This window comes from Argiope bruennichi, chromosome 9, assembly GCF_947563725.1.
Source record: "Argiope bruennichi chromosome 9, qqArgBrue1.1, whole genome shotgun sequence".
Taxonomy (NCBI): domain Eukaryota; kingdom Metazoa; phylum Arthropoda; class Arachnida; order Araneae; family Araneidae; genus Argiope; species Argiope bruennichi.
In genome coordinates, this window is record NC_079159.1 from 29,425,214 (window position 1) to 29,447,836 (window position 22,623).

Sequence of the window (22,623 nt, forward strand, 5' to 3'; positions counted from 1 at the left end):
TGGCGCAACAGCAACCATTCACCCACACACGCTCGCTATAACGCTTGGCGCTACTCAAATGGGTACAGACTCAACAACTAAAACATCACCATTCAACAGCCATATCGTTCGTCTCACCTCCGACTCACTGGAAGGAGAGCATTGTGGTGAAGAGCTTATAAGACAGTTAACAGCTACAAAGCATGGGCAATTGCTTTTGTATTGTGGTCTTGTTACTCGGCTGCGAACCACAAGGTCCCAGGTTATATCCTCGCTCATCCCAACTCACCACATTGGTGACCTCGAACAATGAACTTTCAACCTACGTACAGCTGTTGTGGCGCCACAGCAACCCAAAGTCGTCAGATTCACGTGACGCAGCAACACAAAGCCGTCAGACTCCCTTGGCGCAACAGCAACCATTCACCCACACGCTCGCTATAACGCTTGGCGCTACTCAAATGGGTACAGACTCAACAACTAAAACATCACCATTCAACAGCCATATCGTTCGTCTCACCTCCGACTCACTGGAAGGAGAGCATTGTGGTGAAGAGCTTATAAGACAGTTAACAGCTACAAAGCATGGGCAATTGCTTTTGTATTGTGGTCTTGTTACTCGGCTGCGAACCACAAGGTCCCAGGTTATATCCTCGCTCATCCCAACTCACCACATTGGTGACCTCGAACAATGAACTTTCAACCTACGTACAGCTGTTGTGGCGCCACAGCAACCCAAAGTCGTCAGATTCACGTGACGCAGCAACACAAAGCCGTCAGACTCCCTTGGCACAACAGCAACCATTCACCCACACACGCTCGCTATAACGCTTGGCGCTACTCAAATGGGTACAGACTCAACAACTAAAACATCACCATTCAACAGCCATATCGTTCGTCTCACCTCCGACTCACTGGAAGGAGAGCATTGTGGTGAAGAGCTTATAAGACAGTTAACAGCTACGAAGCACGGGCAATTGCTTTTGTCTTGTGGTCTTGTTACTTGGCTGCGAACCACAAGGTCCCATGTTCTATCTTCACTCATACCAATCCACTACATTATCTTGCAGCAGGACAATACTCGATCACATGTCTTAAGACTGGTTAAGACATACTAAGAAATGCTAAAATGGGAACTCTTACACCACCCACCGTATTATCCAAATGTTGTACCTTCCGACCACCATCTATTTAGACCAATGGCATGCGGTATGGTTGATCGCATTTTCGCTCTTATGGAGAAGTAGAAAAATGAATCGATCCGAGATCGCCTCAAAAAAAGCATCGTTTTTTTAGATGATATCCGAAAGTTGCCAAAAAGAAGGAAAAAAGTAGCAACTGGCGATAGACAATATTTTAGGACATGAATAGATAATTACTTTTTAATAATAAAGCCCAAATTATCGAAAAAAATCCTGGCTGAAGCAAAATTGTACACTTAATTAATCTTAGCTCAAATTGGATACTAATGCAGCTTTTCTGCAGATTCATCAATCACGTGTATGTTTATTTCAGAGATAAAAAAATGAAGACATTATTTGTTTAATGTGCTAAAGACATGTCGCTCTTCATCATTTAATAACTGTCTATTTTTAAATTTTTTTAACAGTTGTGTTTACATTAAAATTTTTCTTTTTCAGTCCGACCATGATGGAGTCATCACCACATACAAAATTTTTCCTCATAGTGTTGAGTATTTTAATCAGTTGTGTGCTCAGTTTCCCTGCAGAGGATAGCGTGACAGCTCTAGAAAAACTAGCTTATGCTAACAACGAATTCTCGATGAAACTTCACCGGACATTAGCCGAAAACTCTCTGCGAAATATCTTCTTTTCTCCAACAAGCCTTTTCTTTGCTTTAGGAATGCTATATAAAGGAGCGAAAGGTCAAACACGAGTGGTAAGTTCCTAACTACATCTCAAGCAATTTTTGTTTAATCTATATAAAGTTTATGGAATAAATTTAATAAACGAATATGGTGACATTTCTAATACCATGTAGTCTAGTTTATCGACCAAAGCTCCTGTCTAGATAAAAATGTCAATAAAGTTGTCTGTCAAAGACCATTAGTCAAGATTAAGCAGTCAATGAACTTATTTATCAAAGTCCATAAACAAGTACAAAAATGAAAAAAAAAAAAAAAAAAACCTCCTGATATTATCTATGTTAATTTATGAGTCAAGACAAAAAAAAACCCATCGAACTTATCTATCAAAGTCTATGTATCAGGATAAAAAATCAAATTTATCTAACAGAGTGTATGCATCAGGATAAAAACCTAGTTTATTTATAAAAGATTATTTATCAAAGCCTATGAATTAACATAATAGCCATGGCAATTATCAATCTCTGAATGGAGTTGAAAAAATATATGAGCTTATCTATCAAAGTCTATGAGACAATATAAGTAGTCAACAAATTTATTTATAGAAGTCTGTGAGTAAAGATAAAAAAAAAGAAATCTATGATATTATCCAGGACAATTCTTGAATCAAGACAAAAAGAAGTCAATGAGCTTATCTATCAAAGCTTATCTATGCATCAGGATAAAAAAAAACTAGTTTATCTATCCAAGTTTGTGTATCAGGATAAAAAACCCTTGTTTATCAATATAAACTTATCTTTCAAAGTTCATGAATCAAGGTAAAAGTCAATGAAATCATCGATCTCTGAGTTGGAAAAAATCTATGAGCCTGACTATTAAAGTCTATGAGTCAAGATAAAGAGTCATATAGTTTATTTATCAAGGTCCATGACAAAGGATAAAAAATCTTCATATGCTTATTTATTAATGTGCATGAATCTTGAAAATATATCATTTTCTGTTGATCCGAGAAAGTCCAAAGCCATTGTGAACTTTTAAAATTGAAATCCATCCAAATTTCTATATGTGAGGATAGGTTTCTTGAAAGACTTTTAGGTATTACTGATTTATAAGTCGAAACACTTAAATTTCACCACAACTAAAATATAATTACGAGACTTACTATGATTATTAGGTCCAAGCAGAAATTTTCAAATAAAGAATAATAAATTGGGAATTGGAAACAATCGAAAAAAGTTTAGTAGTAACAAAAGGCAAATTTTAAAGTATAATATATTTTATTTTCTGTTTATCATTTGTTACAGAAGTTAATAAATTATCACAGACAAAATTTAGAGAATAATATTATTATTTGAAAGGCGCAATGGGACTGATTGGTGATTAGGTTGTCAATAATACTCATAACCAATCTGTATGTGATCTATCAACTAATGCCATCTACTGACAACTGAAGGAGGCAAATAACCCCCGTCTTACAGAAATACTTGAAGAAGATATTTGCTCCTCAGCCTCGGTGAAAAGATACGAATTAAGAACGCACAAATTCGCGAATTCCAGAAGTTTAAGAAAATACTTTTAGAGTAAATACGATATGAAATTCGTCATGCATCAGCTCACGCTCTGGACACAGTAATACTTTAAAAATTATCTTTAATATTATCAATATGACGTGTAGGCCAGCAATTAATTTTTTTATTCTGATATAAGGAGGTAATTATATTGAAATTTTGAATTCTGTTTTTTGGTGAAGAAGTGTATAAAATGATATAACTTAACATAAATGAGAAGCTTAATGAATTATCTCGGATTCTTATCGATCATTTCTAGAACTATTCTAATGACATAAATATCCAAAAAATTTGTTAATTTTTTATTACATAAGATACACAATTAATTAGCATCTTTTAATATTTGTATATATTAAGACAATTTTTTGAAAAGCTCTTATTTAGGAGGTTTTTAGAATGTTTATTTTTAATATATTTTATTTTAATCTGTTTCTTTTAATTCGTGCTTATTTCAGCAAACATGTCTCAATATCAAATGGATTTAAAACCATATTTATTAGCTAGATTAATTAAAATCAAGAATTATTTATTTTTATTATTTTAGCATAACTAAGTAACTTAAATGTTTTTTATTTCACATTTATCGGTAATTCCACTAAATTATGTAATTCCTTCAATAATTTATTAATACTATGTAAAAGCATCATTTATAATATGAATTTATTTTGATCAATTGGAAATAAAATGTATACACTAAAAATTGTTTTATTTATGAATTGTCTTAATTAAATACGAGCATGATTTTAAATTGCATATAGATTGAACTTTCTAGCTGTACAATGTTTTCTCAAATAATAATAATAATAATAATAAAAACGTCATATTTGGTTAAAAAAATAATTTTGAACGATGTGGATTTATTCTTTTTTTTAAATCTTCGTTTTATTTTGAAATTTTAATGTGTAATTGCATTTAAAATATTGTGTACGCTTTGTTTATTTAAATTAGTAATTTATTAAATTTACAAATTTTGAAAGTGAAATTATTATATTTTTTTATTTTAATCTCTTATTGTTTAATTATATATTATGTATTACAAATAAAAATGATCCGCTTTTAAAAAATAAATGAGCGTATTTTCATGTGTTTCTTATATAAACGTTGTCCGATTTTGTGAAATTTGGTAATCAGGCTTTTCAAAATGAGAGAATGGATTGGATTTTTTCAAATATAAAAGCTGAGTAAAAGTTTATTTAATTAAACATTAGCCATAATTATAGCATTTCCGCAATATCTTCCGAAAATATACCACAATTAAAGACTTAAAATTAAAATGAGCGCACTTTTGAGGATACCAATTTATCAATTTTACAGTTTTCTCTCAATTTAAATAAAAAAAAAACCTTTTCTACAAAATGCAGCAATGTTATTGTAACGAAATTTAATTTAATTTCATAATTTTGTTGTACATATGTGAGATTTTATTTTCTATATTATATGTGTAATAAAAGATTAAATTTTATTTATCTTAATGATTATTCTCCGCGTGATGTTGTATTATCTTTTCATATTTTATTTACTTATTTTTGGTTTTGGTTTGTTTTATTTTAATGTTTATTCTGTAAATACTTTTGACGATGCTCTTGTTCCTTCTTATAATTGCAAAATGAATGAAAAAAAAATTCTTTGAATTCTTTTCTTCCTTTGATGCATTAATTCAAAAATATATTTTTATTTATCCACGATTTGGTATAATATACTTTTTAAAATTTGTCTCCCACTTCAAACTCATTGAATGATGGAATTTTTATTTTACTTGATAAGCAAGGCTTAAAAATTTTTTTTCTTGCGCCATCTGCAAATGTACAGCTTTTAGACTGTTTTAACGGATCTTGCTTTATACTTTGCTTTCTGATTTCAGATTATTTTTGTTTATTATCATTTTACAATTATAATTTTGATTTCTTTTCTTTTAGTAATCTTAAAATAAAAATAAATTTTTACTTCTCAAAAATTTTTTTTTGAGAAATTATGATAAGGTTACTGTTCTTAACTAATATTTTTTTAAACTTAAAATCATCGCCACTAGATTTGAATTTAAAAAATCAAATTGATATGAAATTTAATATGGTTTAAATTCGACTAATATTTCAAGACTCTCTAAATGGTTTCTTTCGAAAGAAAGCTTAAAATAAAAGGTATTTCATTTATGCAGAAATTCATGTCTAAAAAGTTATAGTTCAATTAATCGCAATTTCTATCACATCGTTATCGTAATTTTATAAAGAAGTTATTATTCAGTATTAATATTTTAATAGCCAGAAAAGCAATATTCTAATCAATCAATTCGGTTGCCTCAATTCATTATAAAAGGTCCTCAGTTTATTATAAAAGTATCAGCATATATAATCGCCCGTCGCTATCTGTAACGGAGTTTAAAAATATCTACATCCTATCTAAAAATATCTACATCCTATTTGTCTTCGTCATTATCGGATGTGCAAAACCCGCCTTCTGCTTCGGCTTGAAGCTAATGAAATAGGTTGTATTTGGGATTCCATATTTTGGTGGTAGTTAGGGGATCACTATTTATTTCGATCCATTTTTCATTGATTAAATTTGATTTCAGTGTTCATGAATTTTGTTTTGTTTACAGTCTTCCGGATCTTTATTGTTACAATATATTTAAATCTAAAATGCGCTACAAATTATAATTAAAAATAATTTATTGAGCATTCTGCCAATTTGCATGAGTAGTTTTTTATAACTTTCTTTAGTAAATCTATGACAGTCAGATCTGTGATATTGTAAATAAGGATGTAGAGATTAAAATTAGCCTGTGTAGAGGGGCATAGAATATATATCCTGTACAGGTGAGCATATATTCTAGTTAAACATAAAAGTGAGATTTTTGCTGTACTTTTTAGTAAAAAAAATGCCGTTTTCACTTACTATATTCAATTTTAAACCAAAATTTTCCTAAACGTATCTCTGCATTAAATTGTCTTTTTATTGTGACATTGTTGCCTTTGATAAACCAATTTTATCACTACTTCGTTTCAGGAATTGCGGAATGTCTTAGGTTTCAACGAAGCTGGACTCTCTGATGAAGAAATCGACGAATCTTTTAATAAACTTTTGACAGAAATATTTGGTTCTTCCCAGAACTTCACTTTAAAAACCGCTAATGCTATTCTGATGGATCAACGACTTAATCTAATACCCCAGTACAAGCAGTCCATGGAAAATTTCTATCACGCGATGGTCCAAAAAGTCAACTTCCAGAGAGATAGAAATGAAATCGTCAGGCAGATCAACGCTTGGATAAACTCCCAAACAGGCGGAAAAATTCCTAATTTTCTTGATGACTTGGATCCTTCCACCGTCATGACTATCTTGAATGCTGTCTATTTCAAAGGATTATGGTCTATGCCATTTGAAACTCGTGACACCAAATTCGAAAGGTTCTACAATTATGGCGGGGATGCGAAATCGAAGTAAGTTTATTTTATTTAATATAGCGGACGCTTTTAGCTGTGACCACTAGATCTGAATGGCCAGTACAACCAAAATGACTTTAAAATAGCACTGTAGGAATACATGGACGCCAGAAAAACAAATCGCAGTACATCATTCATCTTATTCATTTGTTTTAATAAGAAAATCCATCATAATGTACAGAATCAAAAAAATTGTATTTTTTAAAAACTTTTTAAGCTTTTTTAAAACCAGTGGGAGTGGTTTCCTAGAAAATTCTTGCATTCTCTCCAATTAAAACTTCATCTTCCTCCCCCTGCATAAAATTATGGATCTTAGTTAAAGCCGCAAATGTCTTGCATGGTATTGACAAATCGTAGTTTCGAAATAAAGATGTTTGGAATGAGTCTAACATTTTTACTGAATCAATCGAGAAAATATGTTGTTGTTTCTTATGGCACTTTCCCTGGACAAGCCCGCTGTTCGAAGACAGCCGATTTATGCCTGAGGGGGAGCGCCTCTTGTTTCTTTAGTAGCGCCATCTAGCGCCAAGAGAACGACTTAGCTACACACACGTCACAACCCTTTTTACGGGGCGGACTTCATTCACTCAACCACAGATCGTAATTTAGACCTGAATCAGAGAACGATCATCCCTGATCCAGTACCCCCAGTGGTATTACTCTCGACATGGAGGACTTTGTGACCACGACAGATTTAACGCGCGTCAGCTACCAAGCACGCGGGGAATCTTCGGCCGGCGAGGTTTGAACTGGCAACCTAAGTTTAGTTTAGTTATATTAACGTCTCGTTTGAAGCAACACTAGGGCTATTTTGGAAACGGACCTCGCAATTTTGAACCGCGGTCAGATGACGAGGACGACACCTGAGCTCGTACCCCCCTCTCCACACTACACCGTTTGGTCAGGATGGATTTAACGTGCAACAGACCCCCTTACACGATGGCTCTTCGGTGGAATCGGATTTCGAACCTGAAACCTCCGGTTCCGAAGCCGTGACCTTACCACTGGGCCACCGCGGCCCCTCACAACCTAAGAACTTCGCCTCAACCAATTGAAATCAAAATTTGACACGGAAATACAGTTGTAGTCACACGATAACATATCAAATTTATTGATTCAAGTTATTCTGTTTACAAGTTATTGTGTTTACATACGTATATGCGACAGTACAGACCGAATAGACTGTCAATCTTTTGTGAAATTTGATTCAAAATTTGATAAGAATTTATATTTTAGTTGCTAAACATGTATATCAAATTTTATTTCTTTGTATTTTATAATTTCTTGAGCACTTGTTATCGAACTTCCGGCGAGTGAAATTCTTTCAAAGTTTGATAAAAATATACAATTTTGATCGTGAGTCCATATACTAAATTTCGGCCATTTAGCTCGAAGCAGTTTTGAGTTTTCGTGCTGATAAAAAGATATATATAAAGACATAATCTCCAAAATGTGCTTTTCGGTCAAATGGAAGTATGAAATGAGTAGTTCGTCAAAATTTCGAGTACAAAATTTTTGATGATTACAATATTTTCTCTGCAATTCCTAAACGAGAAAGTCAAAAAAGTTATCGAGACTGACATATTTTTGGGCTATTCATATGAATAATATTCAGCACACTATTGAAATGATCTTAAAGTCTTCGGTTTTTTGACAAAGGAATGTTGCATTTACATGTCTACCCTTTTCTCTCACTTTGACAATTGATTCCTCCTGTATTTCATTACCCACCCTCCCCACATCACATTACTCTTCGGAAATATACAGCCAATATCAATCTCACATTTCAACAATCAATGAAAGTATGGTTGGGAAATGTTCAGCATATCCCCAGCCTCTTGCAGTTTAGTCTGAAAAATTGATCATACTCTTTCAGGAGAGAGCATTTTTCTTTCATGCTCAACACGCGATGTTTGTTCATCAGGAAAATGACAATGCTCTTTGATCACAATAGTTAGCTCATGGAATGGAAGGAGGCAGAACAATGCAGATTATAGAGGATGAGAGATACTTCCATAAAATAAATTATCTAGAGATTTTTTGTTTGTTTTAAAATTCACCATGTATTTTAAGGCCTTCGGAGCAGATATATACTGGAAGAATTGCACACATAGGGCAGGACTAAGCAAACGTCGACTGTCTGTACAGATTGGAGCATTTTCTCTTTTTAAGCCTAATGTGAATTATATTTCATTAGAATGCACATAATAATTCGTAAAAAGTATTCTTTGAATAGAAATGAAACAATTTTGAAATTTGTAAAAATAGATATATTTTCGATAGCGATTAAAAAATTAATTAAAATACTTGATATTTAACACTAAAAAATAAAATTGCGTATTTTATTGTGATTTAGTATTTAAATTAAAACCAAATTATTGATAAAAAATGTAAAAACACCAAAAATAATAATTTATATTTAATATTTTTAAATACTCCATATTAATTATAATAATTAATGTTTAAAAAGGGCATAAAATCTTCATCTCAACGTGAAGATCTGTGTAAAAATCGACATCACACAATTTATATTCTTAGTAATATCCAGTGTCTCATGGATTTTTTTCAAATATTGCTTCGAGCAAACTACGCATCTTCTAAAGTTTTAATTTTCTATTTTACCACGAATAATTAAAAATTTTATTACTCTTATCGAAAAAAAAATCCAAAAATCGATTAAGCATAAATTTATACAATATTAGGGGAACCAGAATGCAATGTCGTTTTTCTAAGTTAAATTCAAACAGCTAAATTTTACCAAGTATTTACTTTTAATCAATAATATAGTTATCCTCATTATCAAAAACCTTTTGCCATCTAGTGTGCACATTTTCCGATGGTGCAATATCTGCTGAGTACGGTAGCTGAAGCAATACTTTCCATTCCAATTCATAGATTTTTTACAGGTTTCGTCTTGCATAATCGTGTTGCAGAATAACAACTTTTCTATTGACAACTGCTGGGCATTTTACAGTTAAAGAATGATTTACTCTATCCAGTTGTTCACAGTAAAGGACTGTATTCCAGATTTCAACTCTTCAAAAGGAACGATCCCACTAATATTCCACGAAACACACAAAAGCACCATTTTGGGAGAGAGTCACAGCCTTTTGTATTTTGGTTTATCATATAGGATACATTTTTCCTTTTCATTGAAGAAGCGATTAAAAAAATCCATCTTTATTCTGCCGATGAAGCAATGAGTTGCATATGGTGGATCGGTTCTCTTTATTTTCTTCGGAGAGATCATGCGAAACCCAAACACCTGCTCTATTTTGCCAAACTGCTGCCAATGTCCTTGGATGGTCAACCAAGATTGATTAAGAGTGTTTGACAGTTCATCGATTGTCTGATGCGGATTTGCTTCCACTTCCGCCCTTAACATGTCATTGTGTAAAGTTGTTGGTCTTTCTGATAGGCAGGAATCGGAAAGATCGAAATTACCGGATTTAAACTTAGAAATCCCCCTTTGGCATTTACGAACGTCTAATGAGTTTATGTAAACATCTCAAATGTTTTTGGTAGCAACGGTTGTGTTACTACCCTTATGAAACTGAAAAAGCATAATACCAGATATGATCTTCTTCTCGCATTTAGCTGGCCATTTTACCGTAAATTGGGAAAACACTAATTAAGATTTAATTATTTACGAGTAAACAAGTCATTCGAATCTTAAAATGTCTTTGGCATGACTTTGAAGTATGTAAAAGGCTGATAAATGACTAACGAAAAACGACAAGCTTAGAAACGACATTACTTTCCGATTCCCATAACATTTAATTGAGAGAATGTGAAAAAGTTTCAGAGAGACCTCTCTCGCTGGTTTGATTAAATAATTCTATTTCCTACTTGTTAATATACTAATTAAAATGAGTTTTTTAAATCTATTTTATTTTCATTTCTGTATTAATCTAGTTATAATACAGATAGTTTAACTGAATATTTTCTTTTCATTTTTAAGCAGAGTGGTTCGAATGATGCGGAAATCACACAGAATGTTCTACGCCTCTTCCCCTGACTGGGAAATGTTGGAGCTGCCCTATAAAGGCGACAGGATCAGCATGGTGATTGTGCTTCCAAAAGAACGAGATGGACTCGCAGCAGTTGAGGACAGTTTATATCCCGATCAGATTCGTGAATACAGAAGCAAGATGAAAATGTTGACGGTGAACCTTACTCTCCCCAAGTTTAAAATAGATTCTTCCATCGATATGAACAGACCTCTAGAATTCTTGGGCCTTGGGAACATGTTTCGGAACGGTGCCAACTTTACTGGAATGGTTCAAAATGAACGAGTTCGTGTCAGTCATGTGATGCATAAAGCTCTGGTGGAAGTTAATGAAGAAGGAACAGTTGCTGCTGCTGCAACTGGCGTTTACCTTGTTCCCCTATCGTTATCTGTACCGCGTGAATTTAAAGTGGACCATCCTTTCTGCTTTGTAATTGTGGATAAGAAAAGTAATTTAATATTATTTTCTGGGCGTGTAATTGCTTTGTAGACAAGAGAAAACTTCAAAGACACCATTTCTTATTTATTTTTTCATGTATTTTAAAAATTCTTGTCGTCCAAGTCCAGAATCTAATTTGATGGAATGTAGTACTTTTGTCATAAAGAGAAAACATCAACGCAATTTATTCAGGGTTATTTTTATTTTTTCCATCAATTTTTTTGCATTAAAAATTTTTTCTTGCTAATTCTATCATTCAATTTGGTCATAAAGGGTACGATTCCCTTTTGATTTGTCATAAAGGGTACGATTCCACAGGGTTGCATTTATTTTTTCCAAAGTTTTATAAGTTATGTCACTCAATTTCAAAATTTGACAGAGTGATGGGGATAATGATATGCAATTTAGAATGTTTTCTTTACTGCCATATTATCATATTTAGAAATGTATTATACAGCCAACACTGGTTTCAACAACAATAAAAAAATATCACATAATTTTGTTGTTCATTTCATTGTAGAGCTATTTTTATGTTCGATTTGTTGCTTAACTTGGCTTGTTGCACGAATCTCATTTGGAAAAGAAGGATCGATTAATGACGAGTGTATCTTCGATTAAAATAATTTAATTTTTAGACAATTTTTGTAGAAAAAAGTTTCAAATTTAAATGTGTGATGCAATTTACTTATATAACTCGAAACTCAATCGAGTATAGTAAATATATATGTTGTATAAATACTCGAAAATATGCTTATATAATTTTGATATTGTTATATTACTTTACTTAATCGTATAAATAATATAACAATATCAAAATTAAATAAATTATAAATTACAAAAAGACATGAATATAAATTAAATAATATTTTTACCGAAATATAAAATCCAGTGAATAGTCCAATAGGCGTAACAAATAACAACAATGGCACACAAGCAGCAAACTATAGGAAAACACAGGTAGTAAACACACAGAAGAAATGAACACAAAATTGAAGCACAAAAACAACAAGTCGCTACTAAACAATCCTAACAGCATAAAGCAATAATAGAAAATTTATTGGAAATATACTCTTCATAATTCGCACAACTACTCTCTCACCATTTCACTGTTCTTTTTATAGTTGCCATGACTGGGCATTGGATGATCCAGGACAAATGGCAGAACTCGAGTTCTAATGAAGTAATTGCAAAGATTCTCGAATTTTCTGGGTCCTTCATTTTCTTCTTCAAAATCCCTTTCAAATCGCCAAATTTATCGCCAAGGGCGGGTATTATTGATCCGGCATGCATTCAGCATTAGCTACCATCTATTCAGTTAAAGCTATCTGTGAAACTGTCTTCCTTACCAGAACTCTAACTACACAGGAGAGTAATATTACATATTTATAACAATATCTATTTCAATAATTACTATTGACAGAAACGATTCGTTATTATGTAAAAAATTAATATTTAGATTAATGATAAAAAAAAATTTAGAGACCAATATTAAAAATGTTTCAAAAACATTTAGGAAATATTGACCCCCCCCCTAATTTATGCAATAATACTCGAAAATAGAATCATACAACTAAATGAAATAGGAAGCAAAATTATCAATCAAGTAATTTAATCAATTGTTCATGTCAGCAAGAGAATTGTCCTTAATGTCAAGCATCAAAATCAAGCAAATTAATCAATTGTTCATGTTGGTAAGAGAACTGTTCTTAACGTTACAAGTAACAATTTTACCACTTGACGTTGATTCAAAATCTGAAACGGCGCAGATCGTTTATGCGTGTCAAAGGATCGTGAAGTGATCTCAGTGAAATTTTTATTTAGCCTCAGTGTGTTTTACCAGAATTTTACCACAATTTTTTTGTCTGATATATTTTAATTTTTTATTTGAGTCATACACAATAAAAATTAAATTAAATTAAAATTCAAAAACGAAATTCCAAATTTTTATTGCTCTTGTTTATATACGATAGTTTAATTAGAGTTATATAATATTAACTCATCGCGCCCACTTACATGACACAAAATCTCTTCTCGATTAAAGATATTTGTGATTAAAATGGTGAATTTTCCGTCGATTACAAAGGGTTAATCGCAAATATCTCCGTCAATTTCCCCGATAATTTCATGAAACTTTTTTCTGTGTTTTTATTATGGTACAGCATACATTTTCCTGACAGAACATTTTGGCCTATTTCCTTTATTTTTTAGTTATTTTTGTAGCTTCCTTATTTCGTGCTGGAGGTGCTGTAAATTGTCTAAATCAAATCAGCATACCACTTTACTGTAGGTGCATGTAATGTCCCTGTCTATACGAGACGTCTTTTGAATTCAAAGGACTTAAAAAGTCATTGCTGATCACCCTGTATATACTTTGTCAGCATTTATACAGGTACATATCGGTATCGGTTATTCAGCATACCGGTTATACAGCAATTCAGCATACCACTTTATTGTAGGTGCATGTAATGTCCCTGTCTATACGAGACGTCTTTTGAATTCAAAGGACTTAAAAAGTCATTGCTGATCACCCTGTATATACTGTGTCAGCATTTATACAAGTACATATCGGTATCGGTTATTCAGCATACCGGTTATACAGCAATTCAGCATACCACTTTATTGTAGGTGCATGTAATGTCGTTGTCTATATGAGACGTCATCTGAATTCAAAGGACTTAAAAAGTCATTGCTGATCACCCTGTATATACTGCGTCCGCATTTATATAGGTACATATCGGTATCGGTTATTCAGCATACCGGTTATACAGCAATTCAGCATACCACTTTATTGTAAGTGCATGTAATGTCCCTGTCTATACGAGACGTCTTTTGAATTCAAAGGACTTAAAAAGTCATTGCTGATCACCCTGTATATACTGCGTCCGCATTTATACAGGTACATATCGGTATCGGTTATTCATACCAGTTATAGAGCAATTCAGCATACAACTTTACTGAAGGTGCATGTAATGTCGTTGTCTATATGAGACGTCATCTGAATTCAAAGGACTTAAAAAGTCTTTGCTGATCACCCTGTATATACTGCGTCCGCATTTATACAGGTACATATCGGTATCGGTTATTCATACCAGTTATAGAGCAATTCAGCATACAACTTTACTGAAGGTGCATGTAATGTCGTTGTCTATATGAGACGTCATCTGAATTCAAAGGACTTAAAAAGTCATTGCTGATCACCCTGTATATACTGCGTCCGCATTTATACAGGTACATATCGGTATCGGTTATTCATACCAGTTATAGAGCAATTCAGCATACAACTTTACTGAAGGTGCATGTAATGTCGTTGTCTATATGAGACGTCATCTGAATTCAAAGGACTTAAAAAGTCTTTGCTGATCACCCTGTATATACTGCGTCCGCATTTATACAGGTACATATCGGTATCGGTTATTCATACCAGTTATAGAGCAATTCAGCATACAACTTTACTGAAGGTGCATGTAATGTCGTTGTCTATATGAGACGTCATCTGAATTCAAAGGACTTAAAAAGTCTTTGCTGATCACCCTGTATATACTGCGTCCGCATTTATACAGGTACATATCGGTATCGGTTATTCATACCAGTTATAGAGCAATTCAGCATACAACTTTACTGAAGGTGCATGTAATGTCGTTGTCTATATGAGACGTCATCTGAATTCAAAGGACTTAAAAAGTCATTGCTGATCACCCTGTATATACTGCGTCCGCATTTATACAGGTACATATCGGTATCGGTTATTCATACCAGTTATAGAGCAATTCAGCATACAACTTTACTGAAGGTGCATGTAATGTCGTTGTCTATATGAGACGTCATCTGAATTCAAAGGACTTAAAAAGTCTTTGCTGATCACCCTGTATATACTGCGTCCGCATTTATACAGGTACATATCGGTATCGGTTATCTTATAGACAGAGTCATACGATTCTGATTAAATAATTGTGAACATAGACGTCGGATGAAGTGATTAACTCAAATCATTGACTGAAAACCTTGAGGAAAGAATGCTCCAAATCTTGAAAGTACTAAAGACAACATAAATTTAGAAACGAATGCATGATACTTAATAACTTAAATTCCAGATTCCTGACAATTGTTTTAAATTTGTATGTGGCATTCCTTCTTTTTATATTAGTGAATCAGCATTTATTTCAGATCGATTTCAGTGATTAGTTTTGATTTCTGTCTTTGTGAATGTTATGTAAAGAGAAGAGCCCATTATAGGGAAATAAGAGTGAGCATAAGAGATAACTGCACGACAGAACCGAGACAAAGCCAGATGACATCCGATATTGTTAAAGCAGCCCGTCTAGACCGGCGCATCTTCTAATTGTAAAGAAATGCATAATGCAATAAAATAGTACTTGTAAGGGAAAATAACTGAGGAATTGTGAAGCTCATGTTTATTCAGCAGGTGGTTATTCATTAATGAATTCTAATGGTCACTTTCTTCTATTTGTTCAGGTGAATGGAGTGAGAGCCTTTCAAATAGTATGTGAAATTACAATGAATCGAGTTTGTTGCACTCCGGAAATGACTGAAAAAGTTTGTCTTTTCCTCTGAATTTTTTGATAAAAGAGAATGACCTGGTAACGATGTGTTAGCGAAAAATTTGTCAACAAAGATAGCATTAGATAACATCCTGATAACAGAAAGATTTTTTTTTTACTTTATCGTATACGTGGTATAGATAAGATATAGTAATCTTCAAAAAACTCGAATCTGAGCTTTTGACGAATCACCACCCTGAGTTAGCTCGAAAAACACATTTTTGGAAAATATCCGTTTGTCTGTTACAAAAATAATTCAAAAGCACTTTGAGATATACGGTTGAAATTTGGTATGAGTCTTTACCCAAAATTTGCAGATTTCTATCATATTTTGAGTAAAATCTGTTCTGAGGAAGTCCGCCTGTCTGGAATTTCGAATATAAATTAACACGAAGAGAGCTATGTAAATAAAATTCAGAACACATGTTTAAAATCTACAGTGTAGAAAACTATCAAATTTTGAGCCAAATTCAACAAGGGATTGACTCTCTGTCGTTTTGTACTTTCAGAAACAAGCAAATAAGATAATTAAAAAAACGCAATGACTTAAATACAGGGTGTTTATAAAGTCCCGGACCCATTTTGATGTTTAATAACTCATAAAATAATAAAGATATAAACAAACTTATGGCATTTATTGATGGAATAACTCATATATTTTCCTTTTCAGGTTTGAATATTTTTACTTTTGTAAATATCGTCTGCGCGTGTGGTTAATTTCAGATAATTTCATTTTCCAGTCTAAATATCCATACTTTTCTAAATATTGTCTGCTTATTAATTGCATTTTTCTCTCTTTTGTTTTTGGCAACTATTGCAATGTTATGTTTACTTTTGATGTGTTTGTTCTATGTAGTACTTTTGTATGTGATGTTTTATTCGAGCGGATATTAAGGAGAATGCATACACCAAAGAGAAAGCACAGATTTTATGGTGGTTCATAGAAATGAAATCGATAGTGCAAGCACAGAGAAATTTTAGAAGAATTTACCAAAAAGATCCTCCATCCCAAAACAACATCTTGCGGTGGAAAAAGAATTTTCTAGAAATTGGAAGTATCGAAGATAAGAAACGTTCCAGAAGTCCTTGCACAAGTGATTTTGATGTTGAGCGTGTCAGAGAGACATTTTTACACAATCCTGGAATATCTGTGAGATCAGCGGCAACAGAATTGGATATGCCAATTTCGACGGTGTACAAGGTTATTAAGAAAAAATTAAGACTGCATGCATACAAAGTTCAAATTGTTCAAGTTTTGGAACCGAACGATAGGCCTAGGAGGATGGCCTTTGCAACAGATATGCTAAGGAGGATAGAAGATGCTGCTGATTTTCTGAAGAGCATAATGTTCTCCGATGAAGCATCCTTTCATGTTTCTGGCATTGTTAATCGCCATAATGTGCGCAAATGGCTCTGTGGATGCCGACATGCTTGTCGCTACCTGGCTTGAAATTGACTATCGACTTGATATTCTCCGTGCGACGAAGTGGGCACACGTGGAAGTTCATTGACAAGGGTCATGAAACTTTTTTAGTCTATTTAACCATTTATGTTATTAATTTAAATCTATCTTTATTATTTTATGAGTTATTAAACATCAAAATGGGTCCAGGACTTTATAAACACCCTGTATATCAAATTTAGTATAGAATTTTGCATCTACACGTACAGTTTTGTATCAAAACATTGTTTCAATCGGTCGAGAAAAACGTATCTAGAACACAAATTTGATTTTGGGATACTATTAATCGAATGCCAGCGATTAATCACAAAGATTCTCACTAAGGATCACCTATAAATTCAGTAAAAGTGCCAAATTCACTCGAAAAGGTAATATTTCGTAACTACTACATGCCTATGTCATGTATGGCATTCTCTAGAATGACAAGTTTATTAGAAAGTATGTTAGTCAGTTTTGGGAAGATTATACCCTCTAATTATTTTTATAAAGGATAATTGTTTCCAATTACAATTTATGTATCAAAAAGGCCGATTTGAAATTTATTTGTTATATTTTAATATTGGTACAGAATACGATACATCCATAATGAATCAACATTATACATTAAAATCCTTATTTGTAAAATCATAAGTGTAAATTCAATAATAAATGTAAATTTTTATTGCAATGATAATATAATTCTATAATGAATTCGTAAAAGTACTATTATGGCGTATTTCAAATAGAAAAAAGTAGAATGATTAGTCCTCTAGTGGTATACGTATCTGATTGGGTGCACTGTCGCTTGGACACCCACCGAATGGTTTGGTGTTCGAGATTTGTCTTCGACTCTATAAGTTGTAAACGTGGTTTTAATCGGACGGGTCGCTTTAGGCGCCATATCTCTGTTTCGTATAACCTTTGGGACGGATTTAATTTTTGAATATAATGTATAGATATGATAATATTTACAGCTTGACATACTATCTACGAAATGCAATATGCATGGAAAACTGTTTACAACGCTCTACAGACCAGGCAGTCAGACCTACAGATAGAGTCAACAGGTCACGTTTAGAGTTATTTCTTAGGAAACCAGTGTTCTCAAAGAATGTGTTTAAAAAATTTACTTACGTTTTTTTTTTTTTGTCAAAAGTTAAAATTTTGACTTTTATCTTGAATAATTTCAAAGCGTATTATTGTCCAAAAATAAGATCGTTTTTTACCCCTTTTAAAATTAAAAAATAAGGCTTTCATTAATACCAATCTCGTTTGCTTATAATGTATTTTTTCTACTTTTAATATATTTTTAAGCATATTTTATTACAATTACAGTTATTTATTACAGTTACTGTATTTATATTAAGACTCGTAGCAAAAAATTAAATACATTTTTTTTGTGTGCAAGTTACCACTGTTATGTAATCAAGAATAGATGTTAAAAATAAAAAGGTAGATGAATCAAGCCATTAAGCTATGATGCTTTGGAGAAGTATCATAAATATCCTCTAAATTTTTCTTTTTGTTTAGGTATTCTGAGGTCAAAAGTTTGAATTTAAATTTGTAATGCTAATCAGAAAGACATATCTCCACAAAACTGTTTTATACACTTGCTAAGAAATATACCTGTGTATTATTACCCACTGGCTATTGTTTAGCAATTATTATGAAAGAGACAATTTGCGCGCAATCTTTGGGCCTTTTTTTAGCAATAGGTTGGTTAATACATAAGTACCGGAACAAAGAATATTTGTTATGGATGACTTTTTTTCTCGGCTGAATGAATGAGAACCCCCCGGGGGGCACCTCGAAATGAGGATGAGATGCTTCCGACATGGTGGTTGGATCTCGCCACCCTGGAGGGTACACTAATAGGTGGGGGGAGGATCTGACTCCTCCCATCGATGACGGGACGTACTTCTCTCGGGGAGGGTTGTATCGTGACCGGTAATGGCCCTTAGAACTCAACCACAGTTCCCGCTAATGTTGCTGTTGCGGTGGTCCGGTCATTCAGTTTTATGGTTTAAATCCGTGTGTCTTCGTGGCAGGTCGGAGAGTTAGATGGTTGACTTCTCGGCTGAATGAAACCAAAGTTTGACACAGAACTACAAATGGGATTACAAACATGTTCACATATCAAATTTCATGAATTATATCATTACGTTTTAAAGTTATTGCATTCAGATGCTCGTGAAAGTACAGATTAAGGGATGGTCAATGCCTTGTTGGATTTGTTTCCAAATTTCTCATACCTACACGATTAAATCTGTGTACCACATTTTATTGATCTAGTGCTCTCGGGTGTTACTTTGTATTCGAACAATTGGACAAATAAATTATCTCTGAATGGATTTCGTTCAAAATTTGACAGAAATCTAAAAATTTAGTGTAAAGAACATATGACTAATTTCGTCTGTCTGCCTCAAAGAGTATTTCTGCATACACATAGAGACAATCAAAATTCCAAAAATGAGAGATTCGTCAAAATCTGGAGTCCAAATTGTTTTTGACAGATAAAATACTTCTTATATATGAGAAAGTGAAAACGTGGCATAAAAAAGGACACACAAAGTATGTAACATGATTGACGTGACTTGAGAGACAGAAATAAATCTTTCTTCTAAGAATTTAAGAGAACAGTTTAACAGGCTCTTGTGAATAACAAAACAAATTTTTTTTTCCAAGAATTAGTTTTGCACGAAAAAAAATGTATGTGTAATATTACTTAAATATATCGATACTATATTTCCAAAAAAAGTATTTAATCATTTGCATGTTTATATTCTGTGAAACGTTTGGCAATAAATATATATTTTTTGCTTTCTAGTATATGGCATTTACATTACGAAATCGTCAACAGATGATATATTATCTAATAACTATTGCTCTTTGTTATGTAATAAATTCTTCAAATTTTGCTCATAAATGACAAAATATGAGGAAAAGTTTAATGAAATCTTTATGACAGGTGAATAAATACTTGATTTCAAATAACGAAAGGCATAAAAATATTTTCATTTCGAACAAAGATGAAACATTTGTGCTGCTGTGTACCTCAGCTAATGACAGATAGAAGCAACATCCAATAGCAGAGTGAATTTAATAAATTTCTTCCATAGCATATTTGAAATTTCTGTGATTTTCTTCTTGCATTAGAAATTCGCAATTATTTTCTGTTTCATTCAACATAATTCTGTTTACAGGTGTGGAAGCGTAAAACATAAACATTAATGAACATTTTCAAGGACGATTGAAGATTTTTTAAAACTGATAATAAAAATGATAAATGCTGGGAAAGAAGAATCAAGAAGTTAGGAATTCTATTTAAAGAATCTCTCAAATTATTTAACAGTAAAAAAATAAAGGAACAGCAATACAAGTTTAAAATCCTTAAGAAGGGAAATTATTCTATCATCTTCATCAAACATTTTATTAAAATGAAATTTTCACTGACATAAATGATTACAATAAAACTTGAATATCGTAGAATAATATTAAATATATCTTTATACATTTACAGGTCTTAAGATAGTATTATCAACGTACTGTTTGAAGAGCTTATCATTTGCATAACTCACACTGAAACCTTTACGGGCTTTTTTGATAAATGCTGTATGCTAGTTAGCTTTGCCATCAATGGGTGCCAAAATGAATAAAGCAAGTGACCATAATATATAGAGGTATTTCTCCAATTTAAAACATCATGCAGTTCTGAAGTTATCTTTCTATTAATTGTTTAAAGAAGAAGTTCCCCAAGAAGACGAATGTCTTCTATCCACTTCACTTCTAATATGAAATCATCCATTTATTTTAGTATTCCTACTTTCATCTGTGCGGAATTTAGTGGTAGGTTGGATTTGATGAATGCAAAGATTCTATTCCTATAAAATAATGCCGTATTTTATCCACATGTCTTTTGGAACCTTTTTATTTTTGGTAAAACTTTTGTAGATTCATTGTCCTTTCCATATTTGAGCAAAATGACGCTTTTAAATGACGAGCAAAATGATGATAGCTTAAGCATAAAGTCATCCAAAATTCTTACCTTGTCCATATGCAGTAAACTCTTTTGGATCTAAATTGGAATGGTGCTCTTCAGAAGCAAATGATACCAAAGTCGTGATGTTGCTTGATTGACAAATGTGCTTTAAGTATTGAGGGCTCCATGTTATTAATTATTCAAGTATCCTGTGACTAATAATTTTCACTAATACCTCAAATAAATCATAATTGTGAAATTAGTACATAATTTTTGAATCGAAAAATGTATTTCCGATTTATTTATATAAACTTGAAAAATGTTTCAGTTTTATTTCATTACGTTGTTGATTTGATATGAGTGTCGTTTTTCCCTATTTTTCTTATGAAATTTATATAGTGTAAAGATTCCATCCGTAGACTTAATGTGGAAATTTTTAATTTTGATCCGACATATCACTTAATCTGTAATATTTGTTTTAATAATGCAATTTTTATTTTTTGATTTACGATGGTGATCAATTGAAACCAGAATTGCCTATCAAAACCCTCACAAAGAGATAAAAGAATGTTCCAAAAAATTCTTATAGATTGCTTATATTAGAATTCCACTTTAAAAAGCTATAACATTTAATTAATTAAACTCTTAAAGTAATAATAATATAAAAGAACATAACACTACTTTTCAACCGTTGGCTAAAACAAGAAGTTTAAATAGTTTAAAACTATCGACAAGTAAAAAAAAGTTATTAAATAAAATAATGTTAGCAACAGACATGAAGAAAGGTCTGTAGTTTCTTTAAAGTCTTACTTGCGCCACAAAATAAAATTTAAAAAAATTAGTATTTGTTTGTAACATGCGAAAAAATAGTATGTAGGTCAGTCAGAAAGTCAGTTGCACTACTTCGTAAAAATTTCGGTCAAAGATTTTTTTGATGAAATTGTGTGGCAAAAAACTTCATAAATTTTTCTTTAGCCTTTCATTAGGTTTCATGAGGCAATTTTATTTTTTCTGGTAATCAGTTGTAATCATGTTTCGACAGCTGTAAGTGGTATCCAAATTAGAAACGCTTGCTATGATTCGTTTTTTGTGGGCGAAAAGGTGTAATTGCACTGAAATTTAACAGTAGTTGCATGAAGTGTCTGGTGGAAATGCAATGTCATGTCAAGCTATCGCGAAGTGGTGTAACATATTTGTGAATGGATGAGCAGATATTGATGTTGTTGATCATGAAGGAAAACCATCAACTGAGACTAATTCTGTAATCGCTGCTAGCTTGAATGAATGCATTCTTGAAAATAAACGCATAACAATAGACGAAATCTGAAATGAACTGGTTATTTCTCATGGAAGTGTGCATAAAATTATTGACGATCATCTTAAA

General features: G+C 32.4%; 1 protein-coding gene across 3 annotated transcripts in view; it reads left to right on the forward strand.

Moving 5' to 3' along the window:
• Nucleotides 1-11,757, forward strand: part of LOC129984082 (serpin B6-like) — a 28,702-nt gene extending 16,945 nt beyond the window's left edge. For 2 of the 3 annotated variants that reach the window (XM_056093858.1, XM_056093857.1), the window contains exons 2-4: nucleotides 1,620-1,878; nucleotides 6,376-6,809; nucleotides 10,774-11,757. In XM_056093858.1, coding sequence (XP_055949833.1) covers nucleotides 1,627-1,878; nucleotides 6,376-6,809; nucleotides 10,774-11,311 — 1,224 coding nt within the window. In that variant the 5' untranslated portion in view covers nucleotides 1,620-1,626 and the 3' untranslated portion in view covers nucleotides 11,312-11,757. The remainder of the gene's footprint in view (nucleotides 1-1,619; nucleotides 1,879-6,375; nucleotides 6,810-10,773) is intronic. The other variant, XM_056093859.1, reaches the window with a different exon arrangement.
• Nucleotides 11,758-22,623: the final 10,866 nt, after the last annotated feature.